At 53.4% G+C, this 14,889-nt stretch overlaps 2 protein-coding genes across 5 annotated transcripts in view; one reads left to right on the top strand and one right to left on the bottom strand.

Annotated features, from left to right (window-relative positions):
• Npas1 (neuronal PAS domain protein 1) overlaps positions 1–12,076 on the top strand; it is a 29,444-nt gene extending 17,368 nt beyond the window's left edge. For 3 of the 4 annotated variants that reach the window (XM_035449419.1, XM_035449418.1, XM_027431032.2), the window contains 9 exons: positions 533–606; positions 833–922; positions 2,548–2,716; positions 6,128–6,243; positions 6,511–6,668; positions 7,043–7,149; positions 7,573–7,673; positions 9,476–9,570; positions 11,522–11,659. In XM_035449419.1, the coding sequence (XP_035305310.1) occupies positions 533–606; positions 833–922; positions 2,548–2,716; positions 6,128–6,243; positions 6,511–6,668; positions 7,043–7,149; positions 7,573–7,673; positions 9,476–9,538 (878 nt within the window). In that variant the 3' untranslated portion in view covers positions 9,539–9,570; positions 11,522–11,659. Of the gene's footprint in view, positions 1–532; positions 607–832; positions 923–2,547; positions 2,717–6,127; positions 6,244–6,510; positions 6,669–7,042; positions 7,150–7,525; positions 7,674–9,475; positions 9,571–11,521 lie in introns of all 4 variants that reach the window. The other variant, XM_027431030.2, reaches the window with a different exon arrangement.
• Positions 12,077–12,369: 293 nt separating this feature from the next.
• Tmem160 (transmembrane protein 160) lies at positions 12,370–14,565 on the bottom strand. Its single transcript, XM_027431033.2, has 3 exons — positions 14,327–14,565; positions 13,221–13,313; positions 12,370–12,704 (listed from the first exon to the last, which is right to left on the bottom strand). Exons 1-3 carry the CDS (start codon positions 14,532–14,534, stop codon positions 12,439–12,441), a joined length of 567 nt encoding a protein of 188 aa, XP_027286834.1. The 5' UTR covers positions 14,535–14,565; the 3' UTR covers positions 12,370–12,438.
• Between the last annotated feature and the right edge of the window lie 324 nt (positions 14,566–14,889).

The following is a 14,889-nucleotide window of genomic DNA, read 5'->3' as shown; positions in this document are numbered from 1 at the left end:
GTTAGCATTATTGGCCTTCACCACCGGCTCGTGGCCTTGACTTAGTCTTCATTGGACCTGGCTTCAGGGTCCAGTGAGGATTGGCTGTGGTTTTCTGGTAACTTCCATGTCACCAACACTGCCTGTAGAATATAGGCCTGGGAATAGCAGTACTTCAGGGCCTTTTTGGTGTAAAAAAGAATGGACTGAAGCCAGGTGGTGGTGCCCTTTAATCCCTGCACTCGGGAGGCAGAGGCAGATAGGTCTCTGTAGAGTTTGAGGCCAGACTTGTCTACACAACGAGTTCCAGGACAGTCTACACAGAGAAACCCTGTCAAGGGGGAGGGTGAAAAATGTCCCTCCCTTCACGGTCTGTCACTCAGTCTTGGTCTCTCTGTCCCAGCTACCTCTGCCCCATAGGGAACAGACAGCTGTGATCGGGTTCTCTATGGTGCCTGGGGTGTTTGATGACAACTGTGTTCCTAACAGCTGCCCCAGAACGCAGTGAGCCAGACTCACAGGACCTGAGTTTTCCTCTCCCCTCTATCTCCAGCCCCAGCCCGCCGAGGCCCTGTGGCTCTGGTCTCTGAAGTCTTCGAACAACACCTGGGTGGACATATCCTTCAGGTGAGGTCCCGACCCAGCCCGTTGCTCCGTGCACGCTGTCATCTGGTGGTCGCATATGGGAATATCACCCATTTTCCTGTGCCTGTCCCCTGTGGAGCGCTGGGGCGAAGGTCCCTTGTTCCTGCCCCTTCCCTGGGGTCATGGAAGTCCCTCATCTCCAGACGGAGACCAAGATCTCAGAAGCAGGGGGCCCTTCCTACACCTGCTCCATTTCTCTCCATTCTAGTCCCTGGATGGCTTCGTGTTCGCCTTGAACCAGGAAGGAAAATTCCTCTACATCTCAGAGACAGTGTCCATCTACCTGGGTCTCTCCCAGGTAAGAACCCCCACACTGGGCCACCATATTTACCACCTGGCTTATGCATGCCCTTGCTCTCTGCTGGTATTGCTAACCCCAACATGAAAAAAAGGCAGCCTTCCTTGAAACCCCACAAAGCACCTGACACATGCTGGAGGAACTCGGGCAGGACCACAAGTTCAAAGCCAGCCAGGTCGACTTGGTAAGACCTTGTCTCGAAATTAAAAAATCAGTAGTTCTGTGGCACAGTGTGCTTGCCTAGAATCTTCCCCCAGTGAGCTGGGCTCACTGATGGTGTGACTCAAAGGTACATTGCTTGTGTAACATTCTGAAGGTCCTGAGATTCAATCCACTGTAGCTGGGGCAGGATTGTAGCCTGGTGGATAGAATGCTTATCTGGCATTCGCAAAGGCCTGGATTAGATTCTCTACAATAAATTCCACCAGGAGGTGGAAACAGGAGGATTAGAAATTCTAGGCCAGGGGCTGGAGAGATGGCTCAGAGGTTAAGAACACCAGCTGCTCTTCCAGAGTTCCTGAGTTCAATTCCCAGCAACCACACGGTGGCTCACAACCATCCGTTATGAGATCTGGTGCCCTCTTCTGGTGTGCAGATATACATGGAAGCAGAATGTTATATACAGAATAAATAAAAAAATAAATAAAATCTTTAAAAAAAAAGAAATTCTAGGCCAGTTTAGGCTACATAAAACACTTTCAAAAAAATAACACTCCCACTGAGCAGTGGTGGTGCACACCTCTGATCCCAGCACTCGGGAGGCAGAGGCTGGAGGATCTCTGTAAGTTCCATGCCAACCTGGTCTCCAGAGCGAGTGCCAGGACAGCCAGGGCTACACAGAGAAATCCTGTCTTAAGAAAAATAAAATGACACTTCCCCAAAGGAAGGGACTTTAGACAAGGCTTCGTGTGCGAAAAAGTAGAAGAGATAAGTGAGCGGAGAGGGGGGTGTACAGAGAGACGAAGGCTAGAGGGAGATAGGTCACCCACCCCAAGTAGAGGGACAGTGGGATGGGCTTGGAGGACTTCTGAGTAAAAATTGCCACAGTCAGATACTCGGTTTTCAGAAGTTTTAAATGGAGTTTGAAAGTCAGTATGGTATCAGTGGGAAAGCTAGAGTTTGCACTGAAGGAACATGGGATCCCTACGAGATCTGAGAGGTGGCCGATCTCAGGAGTTCAAACTCATTAAAGCGTTGAAAACTGCCGGGCTTGATGACATGTATTTGTAATTTCCAGCACTCAGGAGGCTGAGGCAGGAGGATCGCCACAAGCCTGAGGCCAGCCTGGACTACCTAGCAAATCTCTATCTAAAAACAAAAACAAAACAAAAAGAGCCAGGTGTAGCAGAGCATGCCTTTAATCCCAGACCTCCAGAGGTAGAGGCAGGTGGATCATTACATTTGAGGTCAACCCGGTCTACATAATGAATTCCTGGACAGCCAGAGCTACAGAATGAGACCCTGTCTCAAAACAACAAAAGCCCTCCCTCCCTAGTTAAAAAAAAAAAAAGCGAGAAACTTGTAAAGAAAAACACAAGGCTAGTGTGAAGTGGCGGAGGGCGAGCGGGCACCCAGCCCGGGCTACGGCGCTCACGCGCTCCTGTATTCCCCTCCATCACCGGTAGGTGGAGCTGACGGGCAGCAGCGTCTTTGACTACATCCATCCCGGGGACCACTCGGAGGTATTGGAGCAACTGGGACTGCGGGCTGCGACCCCCGGGCCCCCAACGCCGCCTTCCGTGTCATCCTCTTCATCTTCATCTTCCTCCTCGCTGGTGGACACCCCCGAAATGGGTAATTTCCAGAACCCCCTCCTTGCCAATGAATGAAGTCTGAATGATCCTGGTGTTTGTGCTTAACATACTACAAAGAAAGATTCTGTAAAAACGGATTAAGCCCATTTGAGGCAGTGACACTAGGCAGTCCCCAAAATGGCCAAGATACACAAAGATTTGAGCTTGCTGGATGGAGGTGGGAATAAGGGTGAGAGATTTTGTTTTATTTTTAAAGATTTTACTTATTTATTTATTTATTTACTATGTATACGCATTCTGCTTCCATGTACATCTGCACACCAGAAGAGGGCATTACTGATGGTTGTGAGCCACATGTGGTTGCTAGGAATTGAACTCAGGACCTCTGGAAGAACAGTTGGTGCTCTTAACCTCTGAGCCATCTCTCCAGCCCGAGAGATTTTATTTATTTATTTTTGTTTTTTGTTTGTTTGTTTGTTTTGTTTTGTTTTTCGAGACAGGGTTTCTCTGTGCAGCTTTGGAGCCTATCTTGGCACTCGCTCTGTAGACAAGGATGACCTCGAACTCACGGAGAGCCGCCTGCCTCTGCCTCTGCCTCCCAAGTGCTGGGATTAAAAGCATGAGCCACCAACCCGCAGCTATTTTTGGTTTTTGAGACAGGATTTCTCTGTATTGTTTTGGAGCGTGTCCTGGAACTCACTCTGTAGACCAGGATGGACTTGAATTCACTGAGATCCTCTTGCCTCTGCCTCCCAAGTCCTGGGATTAAAGGCGTGCACCACCACCACACGGCGAGAGATTTTTTTTTTTTTTAACCATAAAAATTGCATTGAGCCTAACTCCATCTCCACAAGCCAGGAGGGATGGCCTTTAAAACTCAGGCACATCACAGAGAGGTCAAATTAATTGCCCCAAGTGACACAGCTATTCCAGCCCAGGATCTATGTTCCTGAAACCCCTGCTTCTCTTTTTAGTTGTTTGTGTGTGTGTGTGTGTGTGTGTGTTAGGAGCTGGTTCTCTCCCTCCACTATGTGGGCCCCAGATATGACACTCAAGTCAACAAGCACATTTACCCACTGAGCCATCTTGCCAGCAAACTGCCTACTTTCTTTCTAAATTTTCACTTTCACGACAGGTTGAGTGGGCACCACCCACAAGCTTTCCCTTTGGAAATGTTGGGGACCTGTGAGGATTACTGTACTGGGTTTTGTTAACAACCTAAAATGTGAGGCACTTGGGGGATGTCTATTATATGCGGGGACTAACAGAGGTTACTGACAAATGTGGGGGGGTCTGAGAGACAGGAAGATATGGTTGCTGTTTTAGGGAAAGGGTTTTCTTTTTCCTCTTTCTTTTCTTTTTTCTTTTTCTTTCTTTTCTTTTTTCTTTCTTTCTTTTTTGTTCTTGTTTTTGTTTTCTTTTTCAAGGCAGGGTTTCTCTGTGTAGCTTTGGAGCCTGTCCTGGAACTTGCTCTGTAGACCAGACTGGCCTCGAACTCACAACGAAAGGGGTTTTCTTTGCTTTTTTTTTTTTTTTTAAAGATTTTATTTATTTATTATGCATACAACATTCTGCTTCCATGTATATCTGCACACCAGAAGAGGGTGCCAGATCTCATAACGGATGGTTGTGAGCAACCATGTGGTTGCTGGGAGTTGAACTCAGGACCTCTGGAAGAGCAGTCGGTGATCTTAACCTCTGAGCCATCTCTCCAGCCTGGAAAGGGTTTTCTTAACGTTGACCTTTTTTTGGGGGGGGGGTAAGGCAACTCTAAGGCCACCTCAGAATGAGGTAGGAGAGCAAAGTTGTACTTTAAAGTTTCTTCTGGACAGGAGAAATCGCACACTGCTAGGGAGTGGGCTTAGTTAATACATGACCAAGGTAGGAGAGTGCAATACCAGACTCAAGCTATGTGACAGGGGTCACTCCGCTCTAGGTGGGGCTTGGCTCACATGTGGCCTGGAAGGAGTGACTGCTATTAGGCTGTCTGGACCCCTGGGCATTGTGGGGGCTGGATATGTTCATGCCTTGCCCAGGATGCTGTCCGCAAAAGCCAGTGGTTCTCAACCTGAGGGTCGCAATCCCTTTGCAGGAGGGTTGTTAAATGACCCTTTCACAGGGCTCACTTAAACCATCAGGAAACACAGATATTTACATTAAATTCATAACCATATCAAAGTTATGGTTATCAAGAAGCAAGGAAAATAATGTCATGGTTGGGGTCACCACAACATGAGGAACTGTATAAACTGGCCGGGTGTTGCCTTTAATCCCAGCACTCGGGAGGCAGAGGCAGGCGGATCTCTGTGAGTTCGAGACCAGCCTGGTCTACAAGACCTAGTTCCAGGATAGCCTCCAAAGCCACAGAGAAACCCTGTCTCAAAAAACCAAAAATACAGCCTGGTCTTCAGAGCAAGTGCCAGGATAGGCTCCAAAGCTACACAAAGAAACCCTGTCTCGGGGCTGGAGAGATGGCTCAGAGGTTAAGAGCACTGACTGCTCTTCCAGAGGTCCTGAGTTCAATCCCAGCAACCACAAGGTGCCTCACAACCATCTGTAATGAGACCTGGTACCCTCTTCTGGTGTGCAGATATACATGGAAGCAGAATGTTGTATACATAATAAATAAAATCTTTTAAAAAAAAATGGGTCACAGTGTTAGGAATATCGAGAACCATGGGCCTGGTTACCTACAGGACCTTGGTCAGTACTCTGAACAAGTGAGTGAGTGGCTGAGTTTGAGGAGATGGGTCATGTGTGTGTGAATATTTTTCTAAGAGCAAGGTGTAGGGGTTGTTTATACTTACTCTGGGCTAGCAAGGGTTATTTTTTTCTTTTAAGAGTTGGTTTTTAGTCGGGCAGTGGTGGCACACACCTTTGATCCCAGCACTTGGCAGGCAGAGGCAGGTGGATCTCTGTGAGTTCCATGACAGTCTGGGCTCCACAGAGAAACCCTGTCTTGAAAAACCAAAAAAAAAAAAAAAAAAAAAAAATTTTGTTTTTTTCTTCCCTTCCTTTTATGTCTCTAGTCTGTGACAGGGGACATGGCTATGACCACAACAGCCCTAACCCACCTTCCCTAAGTACACAGTCCAGTTGAGGAGGGAGGGACACTAACCTGTCCCCAAAGTGGGGACAACTGGTCGGATAGAGCCAGAGCACATGGCTGCTCCAGCCTGGGCTCAGACCTGGTACCTTGGGGATAGAACTCAGAGATGGCTTTCTTTTCAAGGCCCTAGTTAACTAGGGCGGATTCTAAGCAGAAGTGGGGTCATGTGACCTTAAACCGGGCTGTCCCCTGGAGGAAGGGAGGTAATTTTATCAGTGTGCCTGTGCAGTCGTTTAGATGTGTCTGGGGTGACCACTGAGCCAGCACACTGCGAGGCTCATTTGGAGGTGGCAGGAGCCTTCGAAGTTGTACAATGCTTCTCCCTCCTGCTCTGGCCCCCAGAAACCAGCCCCACAGAGGCATCCCCCGCCTTCCGGGTCCAGGAGCGCTCCTTCTTCGTCCGCATGAAGTCCACCCTCACCAAAAGAGGCCTGAACGTCAAAGCCTCAGGTTACAAGGTGGGTAGGCGCTGTCTCTCTCCCTCACGCGTGCCAGCTGTGTCCCAGGTTACATACAGGGCGATGAAGACGCAAACAACGGGGAGACACACTCAAGGCCTCCTCTGTGCCAAGGGACCTGCGGTCATCAGGTGGAACTGAGCAGGGCCTTGGCTTGGCAGTGGTCCTCAGCACTTCCCCAGCAGCCCCCATCACTGCTGATCCTGCCTTGCTATCTCCAGCTAAGCCGGCGGGCCTCTAGCCCCACCTGATCCCTTCCTTCCACAGGTCATTCACATAACAGGGCGCCTGAGGTCCCGAGCCCTGGGCCTTGTGGCACTTGGACACACGCTGCCCCCGGCCCCGCTGGCTGAGCTGCCTCTGCACGGACACATGGTCGTCTTCCGCCTCAGCCTGGGCCTCACCATCCTAGCTTGTGAGAGCAGGTACCCGGGTAGGGATGGGAGGGAAGGTGGGTCCATTGGAAACAGGGAAATGTGTGGCAATCGGTCTTGGGGGGCTGGGGCAGTTGGGGGAGGATCACGGGAGGAGGAAGAGCGAGGGAGGCGCTAAGGGTGCCTGGGAGGAGGGAGAGCGGGCCTGGCTCCACCGGTGTCGCCCCCACCCACCCCACCCCATCGCTTGTCCTTTCCTTCACCCCTGTTGTTATTACTGTGCCCATTTTGCAGAGGGAACCCGAGCCTGCAAGGGCGTTAGACCCTGGAAGACGCTGAAGCCACCAGCTCTGCCGTCTCCCACGCACACCACGCGGTGTCTCCAACTCCTTTCTCTTCCCCCTTTTTTTTTCTGTCTCCTCCAGAGTCAGCGACCACATGGACATGGGACCCTCGGAGCTGGTGGGACGCAGCTGCTACCAGTTTGTCCATGGACAGGATGCAACCCGGATCCGTCAAAGCCATCTGGACCGTGAGACACACTTCTGCAACCCTCTCCCCCTCCCACCCCACCCCACCCCCGCTGCTCTGTCCCCTGGAAGTCCTTCTTCAGGGCTAACCACGGTCTCTGCTTGTACTGCAGCTCCTGGGGCTCTGTTTGCAATAGAAAAGCGCCAAAGGGCTTGAGCAATGGCTCGCAGGGGCGGGGCAGTAAGTGGGGTAGGAGTGGGGGGTGTCTCTGACCGATGCTGGGGCACCTGCGGGTCTCTGACTGTCTCTGTACCTTTCTCTGTCTTTCTCGCTCCTTCCCACTCTTGCCGCCTCTGCCTGTCTCCTGCCCACCTGCCCTTGGCCCTCCCCACCCTCCCCACCCCTCTGGGCTCTCTGCCCCCTTGGGATGGACGCAGTGCTGGACAAAGGTCAGGTGGTGACTGGTTACTACCGTTGGCTGCAGCGTGCGGGGGGCTTCGTGTGGCTGCAATCCGTGGCCACTGTGGCCGGGAACGGGAAGAGTGCCGGGGAGCATCACGTGCTGTGGGTCAGTCACGTGCTCAGGTGAGAGGTGGCCCTCTCCCCATCCCAGCCAGGGCCCTCAAGGGAGGGCACTGTAGGCGTGGAGGGGAAAGAAATGGAGCGCAAAGGCCTAGGCGTGACCGGCCTCCCTCGGTGGGCACTGCTGGGAGGAGACATACCGGGGATGCGGGCAGGGGGAGGTGGCTCACGGTGCTCTGCCTCCCGCTGAAGGTGTGGGTCTGACTCTAGGGCCCTGGGGAGCCACGGCAGACTCTATAAAGGGAGAACCAGAGCAATATATACGTGCATTGCCAGTAGATGGCACAGAGCAGATGAAGCCTCAGGTCTGCAGCCCAGGGAAGGAAAGAGTGTCTGGGGCTGGAGCAGAGTCAGGAGGAAAAACAGGCTGTGAATGACAGCAGGACATTTTGTCTGGGGAGCACTGGGAAGATAATGAAGGTTTTGTGTCTGGTGGGAGAATCGCAAGAAAAATCTACATTTCTGGAAAAACCCTTCCTCCCGCCAGGAGCTGACTGGGGAAACATAGGAACTGGAGAACAAGAGGAGAGGAGGCTGGGGCATGGTTTAAGAAATGCCAGGACGCCGGGAGGTGACATAGCACGCCTTTAATACCAGCACTTGGGAGCAGAGGCAGACAGATCTCTGTGGGTTCGAGGCCAGCCTGGTCTACAGAGCTGGGACAGCCAGGGCTACACACAGAAACCTGTCTCAAAAAAAAAAAAAAAAAAAAAAGAAGTATTCAAGGGAGGAGGGGTGCCATCTGCCCCTTTGGATCCTAGAAGAGAACAGGTTTAGAAGGAGGAGACTAAGATGACCATGACATGCTTGAAGTGGCTAACAGTGGCATCGGTTTGCTCATAGGAAGAGAGCTCAGCTGACTTAAAATGTATTTTTGGAGCTGGGCCTGATCCTCTGATCCCAGCCAGTGGAAAGACTGATGCAGGAGAACTGAAAGTTCAAGGCCAGCTTGGGAAACTTGGGGCGATTCTGTCTCAATAAATAGAATGCTCAACAGTGTGGCCCCTGCCTAGAATCCCCCAGTGAGGGACTGGGGGCGTGGCTCAGTGGTAGAGCCCCTGCCTAGAATCCCCCAGTGAGGGGCTGGGGGCGTGGCTCAGTGGTAGAGCCCCTGCCTAGAATCCCCCAGTGAGGGGCTGGGGGCGTGGCTCAGTGGTAGAGCCCCTGCCTAGAATCCCCCAGTGAGGGGCTGGGGGCGTGGCTCAGTGGTAGAGCCCCTGCCTAGAATCCCCCAGTGAGGGGCTGGGGGCGTGGCTCAGTGGTAGAGCCCCTGCCTAGAATCCCCCAGTGAGGGGCTGGGGGTGTGGCTCAGTGGTAGAGCCCCTGCCTAGAATCCCCCAGTGAGGGGCTGGGGGTGTGGCTCAGTGGTAGAGCCCCTGCCTAGAATCCCCCAGTGAGGGGCTGGGGGTGTGGCTCAGTGGTAGAGCCCCTGCCTAGAATCCCCCAGTGAGGGGCTGGGGGCGTGGCTCAGTGGTAGAGCCCCTGCCTAGAATCCCCCAGTGAGGGGCTGGGGGCGTGGCTCAGTGGTAGAGCCCATGCCTAGAATCCCCCAGTGAGGGGCTGGGGTGTGGCTTAGTGTAGAGGGCCTGTCTAGCACATTGGAGACTATGGGTTTAATTGAGTGAGTGTGTGTGTGTGTGTGTGTGTGTGTGTGTGTGTGTGTGTGTCTGACCAATATGGAGTTAATAGGTCTGTTAGAACTTTTAAGTGCCTCAGGGTAGTATCGCCAGATTCCATGCTGGGAATGTCTATACTCACTACTGTCCCAAGACCTCTGGTTTTCAGTGCCATCATCTTGTCCCCAGCCATGCGGAAGAGGGCCAAACACCCCTGGATGCCTTCCAGCTTCCAGCCATTGTGTCTCATGAGGATCCACCCAGCCCAGGCCTGGAGCCCACGGGTTAGCTAACTCCTTCCCACCTGTATACCCACAAAAGACTAAAGGGACCTCCGGGACCACCCATTATGGAAGCCACTTGACATATGTGGCTATTTACGTTCACGTTAAAGTTCAATGTCCTTGGGGCTGGAGAGATGACTGGATAGGTAAAGTGCTTGCCTGGAAGATTTGATGGTATGAGTTTACTTCCTCATAAAGAAAAGCCAGGTACAGAAACCACTTCTGCAATCCCAGTGCTGGAGAAGCAGAAGGATGCTGAACTGGCAAACTCAAGATTGATTGAGAAAGCCTGTTTTGAAATGGAAAGTGAAGGGGTTGGAGATGTGGCTCAAAGGTTAAGAGCACTTGTTGGCCGGGCGGTGGTGGCGCACACCTTTGGTCCCAGCACTCGGGAGGCAGAGGCAGGTGGATCTCTGTGAGTTCAGGACCAGCCTGGTCTACAGAACAAGTTCCAGGACAGCCAGGGCTACACAGTTATTGCAAATAAACAAACAAAAAAAAAGGAGCATTTGCTCTTACAGAGGACTCAGGTTTGATACCCAGCACCCACAGAGCTCAAAGCCAAACACAATTCTAGTTCCAGGGGCTGGATGCCTCTTTTGACCTCTGTGGGCACCAGGCATTCATGTGATGCACAGACATCCTTGTAGGCAAAACACCCATACACATAAAATTATAAGTCTAAATGGAGCTGGGAAGGTGGTTCAGCAAATAGGAGCACTGGCTGCTCTTCCAGAGGACCAGGGTTCAATTCCCAGCACCCACATGGCAGCTCACAACCATCTGTAACTTTAGTTCCAGGAGATCTGACACCTGCTCCAGAGGCAACAGACACACATGCAGGCAAAGCACGCAAACACATGAAATAAATATATATTAAAAAATATTAAACCGGGCGTTGGTGGCGCACGCCTTTAATCCCAGCACTTGGGAGGCAGAGGCAGGCAGATCTCTGTGAGTTTGAGACCATCCTGGTCTACAAGAGCTAGTTCCAGGACAGCCTCCAAAGCCACAGAGAAACCCTGTCTCGAAAAACCAAAAAAAAAAAATAAAAAAATTAAATAATAGCTCTCTAAAAATTAAAGGGGGGGGCTGGAGAGATGGCTCAGTGGTTAAGAGCACTGACTGCTCTTCCAGAGGTCCTGAGTTCAATTCCCGGCAACCACATGATGGCTCACAACCACCTCGAATGAGATCTGGTGCCCTCTGTTGGCATGCAGACAGAAGACTGTATACATAATAAATAAATAAAATCTTTAAAAAAGGTTATTTTAAAAACAAATTAAAGGGGGGGGGGGCAGGTGCCGTAGCACACACCTTTAATCCCAGCGCTCAGAGGCTGGAGGATCTTTGTAAATCTTAGGTCAGCCTGGTCTACATAATGAGTTCCAGGCTATCCAGGGCTACACAGCGAGACGTTGCCTCAAAAATAATACAACCAAGTAGGGCATGATGGTGCATGCCTTTAATCGTAGCATTCATGAGGCAGAAGCAGGCAGATCCCTGAGTTCCAGGACAACCAATAGTACACAGAGAAACCCTGTCTCCAAAAAAAAAAAAAAAAAAAAAAGGAAAACCAACTTTACAAAGCTATTCTCTGATGTGGACAAAGCCTTCATGGTGGTATCTGTGCCACCCCCATCATGCACACGTACATTCATAATAATAGGAATGAGGAAGACCACCAGTATTGATGTCTCTCCTCCATACCCTAACCCGCACACACAAAGAAGGCTTAGAATCGGCTTCAACACTAGGAGGCCTGGGGAAAATCCATTATTGAGGGAATGGGGGCGTGGCTCAGTGGTAGAGCCCAGTGAGAATCCCCCAGTGAGGGGCTGGGGGTGTGGCTCAGTGGTAGAGCCCCTGCCTAGAATCCCCCAGTGAGGGGCTGGGGGTGTGGCTCAGTGGTAGAGCTCTGCAAAGAATAAAAACAAATTATCTTCTTTAGAGGACGAGCCTCCAGTGGACGCGAAGCAGGCTGCCCCTGTGGACCAGGACAAGGACAAGGACCCTCAGGCCAGAAGCAAACGCATCAAAGTGGAGCCTGGTCCGAAGGAAGCTAGAGGCTCAGAGGACAGTGGAGAGGAGGAGCTCTCAGACCCTCCAGCCCCACCTCGGCCAGAATTCACTTCTGTCATCCGGGCAGGGGCCCTGAAGCATGATCCAGTACTGCCCTGGGGCCTGACAACTCCTGGGGACCCCTCACCTGCCCTCCTTCATGCGGGCTTCCTGCCACCGGTGGTACGAGGCCTGTGCACACCAGGCACCATCCGCTATGGCCCTGCAGAGTTGAGCCTGATGTATCCGCACCTGCACAGGCTGGGCCCAGGTCCCACACTCCCAGAGGCCTTTTACCCTACGCTGGGCCTGCCCTATCCAGGGCCCACAGGTACTAGGGTACAGCGGAAGGGAGACTGAGAAGCCAAACCTGGGGCATATGTCAAGGCCTGAAGTCTTCCTTGAAAATTAAACACCATTCCCTGAGAGGCTCCATTCCCATGGACCCTGCATGACTGTTTTTTCTTGTCCCTTTAAATTATTTATTTACTTATCTGTTTGTTTGTTTGTGGGGGGCGGGGGCAGGTTTCTGGTGTGGTGCAGTGCGGGAATTAGCTCTCTTCTTCTATCGCGTGGGTCCTGAGGATCAAACTCAGGCTGCCAGGCTTGGGAGCAAAAGCCTCTACGCAATGAGCGGTCTTGCCTCTTTCTTAGACCCTTCTATCTGCCTCGTCCCTATTGGTTGCCCTCGTCTCCCTTCCCCGCCTCCCCAGATAACAGGAGCCATCACTCGTAGTCTTGAACTGCTGAAGGGTCAGGTTTAATGTCCCAGTCCTCCGGCCCAGCCAGTCCCCACAGCCCTGCTGTTTACTCGGGCGGTGGCCGGCCTGCTTCATCTGGGCCTTCCGTAGGTGCTGCCCCATCGTCATCAGGCACCAATTCCACGTCCAGTTCCAACTGGCCCATGTAGAGGCCTACAGCACAAGCCCACAGCAGACTGGCAGCCAACACTGCCCCCACACCAGCGGTAGCACCCGCAAGAGACAGTTGCATGGGTCCCCGGAGTGCTGCCAGGCCCACTGCATAGGACGCTCCGCCCCACACCACGCACAGGCCACCCAGCAGGAAGAAGCCTGTGGAAGAAGGAGCAGGAATCAATAGTTGCAAGGGCCAGGGTATCCCAAGAGGCCGCCAGGATGATGGATGGGCACAGGGCCAGCTAGCATGAGGCTAGAGAAGCCAACAGTGGTGCCCACGCCTTTAATCCCACCACTGCGGAGGCAGAGGCTGGGAGATCTCTGAGTTCAAGGCCAGCCTGGTCTACTGAGTAAGTTCCAGGACACACAGAGAAACCTTGTCTCGAAAAATAACAACAACAAAAAAATGTTGGAGATGTAGTTCAGTGTTCAGTGGCTCAGTGGTGGAGCCCCTGCCTAGAATCCCCCAGTGAGGGGCTGGGGGCGTGGCTCAGTGGTAGAGCCCCTGCCTAGAATCCCCCAGTGAGGGGCTAGGGGCGTGGCTCAGTGGTAGAGCCCCTGCCTAGAATCCCCCAGTGAGGGGCTGGGGGTGTGTTTTAGGTGGGGTAAGAGGACTTGGTAATGAAGGGAAGGGGGGGTCACCATTCCTCGTATGGGAGGGTCTGTACTCACCGTAGGCAGCTTCCCGGCCCATGTCACTCTGCATGAAGGAGATGACCCCAATGCCTGATGCCAGAAGTCCATTTCGGAACCAGGAGAGGAAAGCTGTTGGGGGTGGGTGAGAGTGGGGCTCTGAAATCAACCAAGTTCTGTTTCCTCGATACCCTCTCCCTCAGACAGCCAAGCCAAACCCCGCCCTATAAAACCACCAGACAAAAGTATTCCAGGCGCTCATACCTTCCGGGAAGCTAGCTGTCTGCAAGCCCCATGCCCCTACCCTTCTCCCCGGGACATTCAAAGCCCCTTTTGAGCAGCGATTGAAGACAGTCTCTGTCTAACCCAGAGGAAAATCCAAGGCAAGAATTGAAGACACGCAGTCTGAGGAGGGGAAGTCAGTCCAAGTCAGCTTACTTTAAGTGCACCCTGTGGCCCTCCCTCTCTCTTCCCTCAGACCTCTGGGGCAAACTTCTCCTCCTCCCGGGCCTGCCTCCAGCCTCCCCATCTCCAGGTAGCCGAGTGCTACCTGGCTCGGCTTATCTCCTCGCCACTCAACATCCCTGAGTGGTGCCAGAAGGCCGCTTCCACTACTAACTAGCCCCATCTTAGACCCGACTGGCCCTATTTGTCACCCCTCTGGCCTCTTTGAGGGCCCTCCCTCTGCAGCCTAGATCACCTCTCCCGCCAATCAGCACGCATCTTCTCTACCATTGGCTGCGCGCTGGTCCAATCCGCAACTTCCCCATCTTCTGCGGGTAGCCACGCTCTGGTCTTATTCCTAGTGCTCCCCTCTGCAATCCGAAACGACCTCCCAGTTGCGGGCATCTCGCTCCCTCTCAGGGGCCTCTGGAACCGACTCTCACCCAGGCAGGTGTGGCGCCATCGGGCTACCTCTCCTCACCGTGGTAACCCCCGCCCCCCCGGCGTAATCCGCGCTGTACCCCGTTAGCCAGGACCCGCAAGCTGGCACCCCTATGCTGCCAGGCTGCGAAACCTCCCACCCTGCGCTTCCCTGCAGAACCTGGCCCCGCTGAGCCCGGGCTCGATCCCCGGCAGCTGCATGCTGCACCCTCGCCGCCCACTCCCGGCACAGCGGCCGGGCCCGGGGCCCCGCTGCCAACCTGTCTCGTGTGCCTTGCGGAGGAGCCAGGCGTCCGCGCGATCGAGCTCAGACACCGGGGGCGGCGAGGCCCCCACGCGCGGGCCGTGGCCGGGGGCGAAGGATCCGCGCGAGCCCCCGCTGCGGGGCCGCTGCGGTGGCAGCAGCGACCCCCGGAAGCGCAGGCGGGCCAGGCGCGCGACCCGAGCCCACCACCAGCCGCCTCCCATAGCTCGCAATGGGGCCCGAGACCTAGGCTCCGCCCCCACGGGCCGTTTGTAGGCTGCATGCCAGGTCACTCACGAGGGGCGCCTCGCCGATTGGCTGACTCCCCGCCACTCTACTCCGGCACTCAGTGCCTATTGGTCACTCTGCCGGTGTCTTCGCCTCTGTCCTCTGTGCCGGTAGTGTGTGGCCCACCTTATTTTATAGTCGGACTACAAATCCCAGAGATCAATGAGCTCGGGGCAGGTCGGCCTGCAGGAGGCCGCGGCGCGATGTCTGCTGGGACTTGTAGTCAGAAATAAAATAAATAACTGCTCTCAACAGCCAGGAAACAAAACTTGTACTAGGAGCTTAATGTAG

This window comes from Cricetulus griseus, chromosome 9 (assembly GCF_003668045.3).
Source record: "Cricetulus griseus strain 17A/GY chromosome 9, alternate assembly CriGri-PICRH-1.0, whole genome shotgun sequence".
NCBI lineage: Eukaryota > Metazoa > Chordata > Mammalia > Rodentia > Cricetidae > Cricetulus > Cricetulus griseus.
This window is presented reverse-complemented; position numbering and strand designations above follow the sequence as displayed.

What these genes read in the sequence shown, in the direction of transcription:
- Tmem160 (XM_027431033.2), bottom strand. Translation starts at nt 14,534, where the DNA reads ATGGGAGGCGGCTGGTGGTGGGCTCGGGTCGCGCGCCTGGCCCGCCTG. An exon ending in CCGCAAGGCACACGAGACAG is followed by an intron (nt 13,314 to 14,326) that starts GTTGGCAGCGGG and finishes CACCCCCAACAG; the next exon opens with CTTTCCTCTCCTGGTTCCGA. An exon ending in GGGCCGGGAAGCTGCCTACG is followed by an intron (nt 12,705 to 13,220) that starts GTGAGTACAGAC and finishes CTTCTTCCACAG; the next exon opens with GCTTCTTCCTGCTGGGTGGC.